The sequence below is a fragment of the Prunus persica genome, chromosome G1 (assembly GCF_000346465.2).
Source record: "Prunus persica cultivar Lovell chromosome G1, Prunus_persica_NCBIv2, whole genome shotgun sequence".
Taxonomy (NCBI): Eukaryota; Viridiplantae; Streptophyta; class Magnoliopsida; order Rosales; family Rosaceae; genus Prunus; species Prunus persica.
This window is the reverse complement of record NC_034009.1, coordinates 45,137,098-45,146,533: the sequence shown is the minus strand read 5'-3', so window position 1 is coordinate 45,146,533 and position 9,436 is coordinate 45,137,098. Positions and strand designations below refer to the sequence as shown.

General features: G+C 34.7%; 1 protein-coding gene across 1 annotated transcript; it reads left to right on the top strand.

Moving 5' to 3' along the window:
* LOC18788185 (V-type proton ATPase subunit G 1) lies at positions 590-1,315 on the top strand. Its single transcript, XM_007226336.2, has 3 exons — positions 590-728; positions 838-938; positions 1,028-1,315. Exons 1-3 carry the CDS (start codon positions 641-643, stop codon positions 1,169-1,171), a joined length of 333 nt encoding a protein of 110 aa, XP_007226398.1. The 5' UTR covers positions 590-640; the 3' UTR covers positions 1,172-1,315.

The window sequence follows — 9,436 nt, the reverse complement described above, 5'->3', positions numbered from 1 at the left end:
CTTATGGAGTTTCTCCTCTCCAACATTTTTTTACCTTCAAACAACTTATACTCTCATTCATTACTCCTCCTGAGAGCGTTTCTGAGGATATAACCCTTCTGCTATAAATATTTTCGTTCAGGTTTTGACCTATTTTCCTTTCTCTTCAATAAGACAGGAGAAATTCAGGTATTTTCTAATTTATCATATGTTTTAAAGTTTTCTTACTTCTCTTTCTAAATCATTTGTCCCCGTATATATATATTGAGCTTTAGTTGAGAGATCCCTCACGAGTTAATTCTATTATTATTTAATTATACAAATCTGCCTTTGTTTGCATCAAACAACCCTTATTTTTGAAAGGTTAGAATATATGATTTGTTGCAATAGCTATTCATTACTGAATGCTACTCTATCTATAGGAAATGTCTGTTCTGTCATCTAGAATTTATTGGACTTTTCTGGATTGAATATCTGATGAGTTAAAATTTCACTTATTGAACAAGATGACAGCCAAGAAAAATTTCTCAAGGTAGAGATGAAAGGGTTTCTGTAAAAAGTATAGATGAGAAAAACGAATTATTAGTGTTATATTTTAAAAGTTCCTTGGTTTTCTCAAGGTAGACTTAGTTCTTTCCCTTTTTCAGGTAACACACTTACCATGGATTCCGTTCGAGGACAAGGCGGCATCCAGATGCTGCTAACAGCAGAACAGGATGCTCAACACATTGTTAACAGTGCCAGAACCGGTAACTCCATAAGCTCTTTTTTTTTCTTTCTTTTTTTTCTTTTTTTTTTTGGTGTTCTTATCCTTTTTCCTTTTAACTCTTGACAACAAGACAATCTTGCATTCTTCAGCGAAGACGGCGCGCTTGAGGCAAGCTAAAAACGAAGCTGAGAGGGAAGTGCAACTCTATCGCACCAATATGGAGGCTGAGTATGAAAAGATGATTTCAGATGTACCACAACATGAGCTTCTATAAAGTAATTTGAGTCCTTATTCTGGGATATATGTACGTTTCTTTTATTAGGTTTTAATTTTTTTCAGACAAGTGGGAGCTCTGGCTCCAATGTAAAAAGGCTTGAGGAGGAAACTGATGCGAAGATTAAAAACTTGAAGGAATCATCCTCAAAGGTCCGATCGGATATCGTCAGCATGCTTATGAAGTATGTCACAACTGTGAAAACTTGAAGCATATGCAGGTTTGTGCAACTCATTTGTTAATTCTAATTAACAAAGGGTTATTTTATTATAGACCCATTTCATGCTAAAAATGTTGAAAAAACACCCTTATATTACGCATATTTGCATTTAGTACTTATTTTTTATGACTAATTTTACTTTTAAGGTAAATAATGGAAACAAATGCACACGGGTGGTACCACAGTCAAAAAGTGTTCATATTTAATCAATTGTAATAATAAGGATGTGGACATGTCATGGCCTCATTCATGATTCTATAACACAATTACAAATTTCATGTATATTTTGTGTAATTATGACAAGCATTCACATGTTACAAATTTCTAATAATCGGTTGCTAACTAATATTAATTTGTATTTTCCGCTTGTCTTATGATGCAGTCACAGTGTATATGTGAAAGGCAAAGAGAGAGATAACCTGGAATAAAGGGGTCTGAAAGTAGCAGATCGGGATAGAATTCCATATGGATTGTTTGTTTATTGCTTCGATGCGTGTCTTAGCTTACAAAGTTCTTTTGAGAGACATTTAGTTTCTTCCACAATTATGATAAGTTATTTAAGTTATATAGCATTTGGAATTTTTATATATAAATTTCCAAGGATGTCGATATAAACGTTACAAAACAAACTAATTATGTCACTTATTTGTTAACAACACAAAAATTGCAACTAGCATACACAGCATTCAAACTCCCATTCTTTTCTAAATAAACTAGGAGATATATAGCTAGATCCAGATGATTGTGTGTTTGTGGACTAGTGACTAACTTGGAGTTACTTTTTGTGGAGTTCCATGAACAAATGGTGGAATCAGGAATTTATTTAGAGTATGATTATTATTTTTTTATTTATGGCTTCTTCTATAATATAATATATAATGATTCAAATTGTCTAAATTTTTTTTTTGGTGGGGGCCTAAAGCCCAAAAACAACATAACTAAACGCGAACGAGGCCTATAGTCTAGTTAATTTTAGAAATTATTTTTCCAAACACTTACACAAATAAGTACAACCAAATCCAAAAAAAAAAAAAACAACACACACACAAATCAATAGAACTAAAAATTGGAGCCAATTAATTAGCAAACAAACAACCAATGAATAAATATCATAAACTTGAGAAATAAAGGTGAGGTAATCCCATAGATTGCATGCAGATTGTTGAGGATTTAGAGCTTGGGACTTACCATTGATTTAATGATGTTCTAATATATTAATGTTGTATTTGAGTTTGACCAACGACAAACAATAACAAGTAAAAAAGTGTAAGTTGTGTTATTTTAATGTTCTAATGTTTTACTTTTCTTTTCTTTTTTTTTATAAATATTTTTGTAAGTTATGTTTATCTGATCTTATCCCTTTTCACTGGTTGAGAAGAAAAAAAATGTGCTATGTGTGGCTATGAGGTAGTAGGCTTATATTTATTTGTACTGCATTTCTTTATGCATTTAAGCCTAAAGTGAAACTTAGCACTAGGCTAAAGCCCAGTACAGCCCCTTAATAGTTCTGACATTGTCCATGAACAATTACACCAGAACACATCAGTTACGACCAGTGGCGGACCTGTGCAGGCGCAAGGAGGTGCACCTGCACCTCCGATCACCGGATAACTCCATAAAAGCTGTTGAAGTTGCACCTCTGCTAAGACCAGAGATGCACGTAACTTGTTCGATGAAATGCGCAAGAGACCTAGTGTTGCGCTGCTGTCTGTTGTGCACTGTGCGCAGCGCGCGCACTTTTTTTCTTTAATGAAGCCTGGCCAAAACGACGTCGTTTTAGACTAGGGTTTTTAAATAATAATAAAATAAAAAAAGAGCACAGAAACAGCTGGGCCATTTCGCGGGCTTCTATAGGTTTTAGTTGGGTTTTATAGTTCTTGGGTTTTTATAATTCCTTACTTAATTGGGTTTTAATTAAGAGTTTTCTTTATTTAATTGGATTTTGGGAATTCCTTAACATCACCCAATTTCATCAAAGTATGTATGCATCAAAGTCAGATGTATATATATATTTTTTCTTAAGCAAACGCCAATTTTGTTCTTTTTTTCTTTCTTTCTTTGAGTTCTTAGCTTTTAAAAATTGCACATCCGCTGAAAAATTCATGGGTCCGCCGCTTGTTACGACATCGCACAAAAAACGCCATGAACTACCATTTGTGGCGGGAAACTACAAGCAGTAAAAGGCCGCATTGTAAATAAGGTCACTTAATGAGGATATGTCCTCTATAGTCACGAATAATCCCACGAAACACGCCTCAAATCTTTGTTAAGACATGCACCAAACATCGTTATAATTGTTTTAGACCACGTCTAGTGTCGGCCTAATTGAAAACACTAAGGGCAAAATGGTCAAAGTCTTCTAAAAATTTGGAAATAATGAAAATTTCGAACAGGTCATTACATCTGTCAATTTAAACAAGACGGATATGGAGAGGGGATTACAATGCCATCTATCTATGCCGCTTCTTAAACATAATATCTGAAAGTTCCTTTAATTGGTCTCCGCACCTGATCCAATAACAACAAAAATTTTGAATATGAAAAAAAAATAAGTTAGAAACTATTATACTAGGATGACAAATAATACAAAAGTTGCGTTTTAGACTTACACTTTTTATGTATTATTTAATTCAATATATACAGTCTTGATCTCTTGGATTACAGGGATCGAAGAGATTTGTAGTCACTCACTATTGGATGTAAATTCAACGGTTCACTAACTCTTACACTTCTTTTAAGAAACTTTTTTGAACTATTGGATTAATATCCAACGGTAGGTGACCACAATTTCTTGGACTTCTGTGGTCCAAGAGATCGGGACTGATAATATATAATACGTGAAATACATATTTTGGTGGTTGTTTTGAGACACACTTAGAAGCCACTTAATAATATATTCTTATGAAAAATATATAATATGCATATATATTCTAAAAACAAGGTGCATTTAGGTTAGGGATTACCATCACCACCTTGCCCCAAACATTTTACCTGAAAATTTTCCCAACTCGTTCTCTTTTATATTTAACTTGCAAACAAGAGGTCTTATTAGTTGTGTGTGAGAAATTCGACCCCCTTTTAATTTAGGGGGTGTATTCAATTGAAATTTTGAAAAACATTTTAGGGATAAAAAAGTCTAGTGGATTTAAGCAGAATGTAATGACTTATAGGATTTTTTTTTATGGATTTTTTTTAATAATCAAGATTTTTTACTTATGTATTTTAAAAGATTTATAAAATTTGAAAGGATCACATAGATTTAATGGATTATGAGTTTAAAAAATCCAATGGCTTATAATATACCACATCAGCTAAATAAGTTTTGGTTTTATTTTTTTGAAAATGACAATGCTAACTACAATTCTGCTAGTAACCCATATCGGTTCCCAACTGCTACAGCGAAGTCTCTTGGAGGCATTTCGACAAACAGATGGTGGGAACCAACCGAGAGCTGAGGATTGCAAGAACAGTGGGCATGTACAAGAAAGGTATTTTGTACAATCTTAATAAAAGCCATGTGAGACATCCCTGAACAATTGTAATCTCAGTTATAGCCAAAAGAACACCAGATATAGCATTATCAAGAACTTCAACACATCTAACCCTCGCAGACTTTGAGATTGGAAGCATACTCATCACTTATTCAGTCACTCTACCAGACTCATATGTGATCAGATAATACAATACCCAGAAGAATCCCATTAACTGAGATACAAAATTGAAAATCTCTGCTGCTCCAGAAATAATGGAACTACCAATGAAGAACATAAATTTGGCACCACCTTTAAGAACTGTTGCACTACTAGCAAGTATGCGTTGTGATACATCCATACCTCGAATTGAAAACCCTTTTGCCATCTCAACTAATTATTCTTGGTAATTACTAATTCCCTAACAATTGCATCAACCTCTGTGTAAATATGTCCCCATTCCCTCTTACTGATTCGATTTTTCGAACTCAGAAGTTTTTCTGTATACGGAGATAGGTTACCAAATGCTGTTGAAGGCTTTGAAGAAAAATCCCACGTGAAAAAAATTTCACATGAAAAATCTCATGGGTTGGGGTAGAATTTGAGATAGAGTTTGGTATTTGTACTTCCCACTAAAAAGTCTTCACAATTCCACGTTTTAAAAAATCCTTTGAAATTAACTAGTTTTTGAATACCATAAGACTTTTTCATACTTGTTTAAAGTCTTGATTGAATACTATGTGATTTCGACAGATTCTTTTAAAAATCCTAATAGTCTTAATGAAATACCACAAGACTTGTTTAGATTATGTAAAAGTCTTAATTGAATACCACAAGACTTTTTTTTATCCCAAAATAGTCTTTTAAAATCTCAATTGAGAAGATCATAGTTACACACCCTAGATTTTTTTCTAAACAAACCTAAACTCTCTCTGAAGGAGAAACTGTGAGCTTGCACTGCAGCCCCTGCTCCTTTCTGGGGGTGGGTGGCTTCCCCATCTTCCATCTTTCTCTCCTCATCTCTGTTTCTCATTTCCTACTTTTCTTCCCCTCTCCTCTTCTCTCCCCAAATTCTTTTGGATTTTGGCTTGCCCAGATCTATCTGGATATTGTCTTTTGTTTGTTTGTTTGTTTGTTTGTTTGTTTGTTCGTGTGTTTACTGTGGTAGGTCCTTGGTGACTCTTTTTGTTCTTAGACGTGTCTTGCTGTCACTGGGATGGCTGTGGTGTAGTGTTGTTGACCCAACTTTTTTCTTTGGTTTTCGTTGTGTTTTTGAAGCAAGTATTGCAATCCACCGTAAACGCCATGATTTTGTTTTAGCTTTTGGTCCACTCACATGAATTTTGCTCTAGTTCAGTGTTTGGAGTTAGCAGAGTGATTATTGCCGGTTTGTATAGGATCGAGTTTTGTCTATACAAAATAAGAGGTTTAGCCATGTTGGTGCTACGAGTATCTTTGATTTGTTGGAGAGGATATAGTGCAGTGTCTTTGTTTTTTGTTTATTTTAGTATAATAATTCTCAGAAACTCAATAGGAGTTTGTTGATGTTTATATTTAGTATTTGACTTTTTTATGCGGATTTGCCGTAATTGCCATTATGCGATGGATCTGTATTATAGGTATGAGTATATGTGTTTTTGTCTGCCAAATTGGAGGTTTTAAGTTTTTCGGGCATGCGTAATTCTCTTCAAATCAAACCAATTGTTATAAAATGAACTGGGATATGTGCGAATATTGAGCTGCACGTAAAGTAGATGAGACACAGCATTTAACGAGGTTCGGCTATGCCTACGTCCTCGGAGAGCAACAACAGTAACTTTTCACTATATGAAATAATAGAACTACAACTTTAGTGTTTACAATATGTATGGCTCACTCAATTTTCTCTCTCTTGGAGAATTTCTCTCTTGCTCTCTTTCCTCTCAACTCACTCACCCTCATTCTTCCTTCTCTTCCTCTTCTTTATGTGTGAACTTCTCTTGATGGAGGTATCTATTTATAGGCATAAGACATTGGTTGTTCACCTCACAATATAATTGGTAGACAACATCATTAATATTCTTCAATCAACAACATCATTAATATTCTTCAATCAACAACATCATTAATATTCTTCAATCAATTGGGTAGTGGTTTGGTTTGGTGGGTGTGTGGTTAGGTTTAGTGGGTGTTAGTTGGCTATGTGGGCTTCACCTATTCTTCTTTACTTATTCTTCTTTATAACACTCCCCCTTGGAGACCACATGTCCCTAGATTGGTTGCCTCATTAAAACCTTGCTTGGAGAAAAACCCAGTGAGGTAGAAAACTGATGGAATGAAGAAAAAAGAGTACAGCAATCTGTATAGCATACTTCTGGATGCTCCCCCTGATTAATATCTCCCCCTGATGTCTTCATGACTATCTTTTGGAGTGAGAATCTTTCGGAGTGAGTGGAGGATATAGCCATTAGTAATTCTCGTAGTTGAGTAAGTAAATATATTTCCAGTGAGCTATCTCTATGTAAATCATAGAAATTTTCAGAGTCCGCGTTTCTAACAAAACTTGGGCTATTTGTAAGTTCACTTGAAAGAATATGCCCGTACATGGTGTTATGCGGAGATAGCATCAAATATACCTCACATCATCCCAAAATGATGGTGATGGAGTTGAGCCCTATCTGGAAAATATGATGTCCGGTCCAATATACTTCCGAAAAATCATTAAAGTGTCCAACGGATAATACTCATAAAAATGCTTCAATACTTTCTTAGTATAAGCAAGAATCTCGTTGGTATAATGCTCGATCCTTAAGTCGAGAAAAATATTTCGTGAATTCTGCAGAAGCTTTAATGTGTTGCAATCACATTATAATCAATGTACTCACTGAGGTAATTTATGCATATTAATATTTAGTACAAATTTTGTGCTTCAAGCACATGTCCTTTAGGGACTTGCTTTATGCAATTGTCAATCTTTTCAACGGATTTTGTCTAAAAGGGATTAAACTTTATGACACATTATATAGCTTTAACCCAGCTATTTATACATCTTTAGGGAATCACTTCTGGCGATATGCTCCGTGCATTTAATAACCCTTAAAGATAATATGTTGGTCTCCGTAATTGTGTAATAAGGGGGGGCACAATTGAATCTGTAAATATGGAGAAAACCCAACATTCCTTGTTTCTGCTAGAAAACAGTGTGTCATATAAAGTAGGTATATTCCCTTTTATTCCGAACACCCAAGTATAAATTCAGTATTAACAAATTTTGGGGTTCGTATTGTGGGTTTGTTCTTTCACGTTCATTCTCATTTATAATGGAATTACCTCGTTCCATTTTGGCCAATGATATTGTCGACATTTAATAATTGAACGTGGTTCCAATCAACACGGCTCATTGATGATTCGAGTAAAAACTAAAAATTGTCATTTATCAATTCATAATCTCACAATTCTCATGTGCATGCGCATGTATCAATTATAAGCATTTCTTTTGCTTTTGGGTACCCAAGCCACTTCATGGGGCTTTTATTATGTGAGAATGTGGATTATAACCTCCATTGGAGCGTTATTTTACATAGGGCGTGGAAAATCTCCATTTAGGGAGTTGGAACATTTAGAACCCATATATCTGTCATGCTGCAGGCATGCCACAGATTAATACATACATGTCAATTAATTTCTGGGACTTTAACCCATATAATTTGCTACGCATTAGGCGTGCATAATATCAATATTGACATGTCAAAGGATTGTCCTTTCGGGACTTCAATCCATATCATTTGCTACGCAACAGGCGTGCACCCATATATCTGTTCTTATGGGACTTTAATCTGTGCAGTGTATTATCAATGTATCCAACTTGCAATCTGTAAAATTTGCATTAATAATTCATGGATACATACAAGCCATTCTTTTGGAACGGACTTATCTTCCCATTTGGTTACCTTTCAAGATAAAATATCAAATAAGTATATAAGCAAAAAAAAAAAAAAAAAAACAAGTATTGCTTACATCTTTAGGTGGGAGAAACTTTTCTCAAGTATCATTCAAGCTTGTATCGGCCCAGTAAATGTAGCGCTTGATGATCTAGTTATATCCTGCAAGAGTAAAATCACAACTCTTTTTTTGATAAGAAAAACAAGTAAATATCGCATTACTAGGTATGGAGAAAACAGGATGTCTTCTGCAAAGAAAATTTCGTTAGTAACACATTTATACACAAATACATTGAATAGGTAGAACCGATGAATTTCAAATTAACCATAAGAAAATTGCGAGATTCTCGGGGTACTTTTGAAAAAGTAGCTCCGTGAAATCCGTAAAGCAAGATCGGCTTTTGATGAAAATAATATTTTGAAAACGCCGAAAGTGCCGACAGACATTATCAGAGGCCACGTGAAGTTTTGGACTCTCGGAAAGAAAAAGAGAATATGGGGATCCGAAAAGATATTGGGATCCTGAAAAAAAAAACTGTAGCCATATTTCCTCCTATAGATATTGCCTTTGCAAAACTTGATTTGGAGCAACTGCGTTTCAACTTAACTTCCTTCATTTCCTGAAACTTTAGTTTTCTTAAGGCTTTCTTCGAAACCTTCTTAAAAATGGCTTCCTCTTCTTCCTGCCCAAATTATATCAATTTAAATGATACTCCCACAACAACCAGTGACGCCCAAGTTTGGCGTCCATCCTTTGTATCCAAAAATCGTCATCTCACAGTTAATGATTCTGTGATGATGAATGATGCTACTGCTGTCATAGTAGCTAGGAATTTCATTACTCCAACGGATGAAATGTTGTTG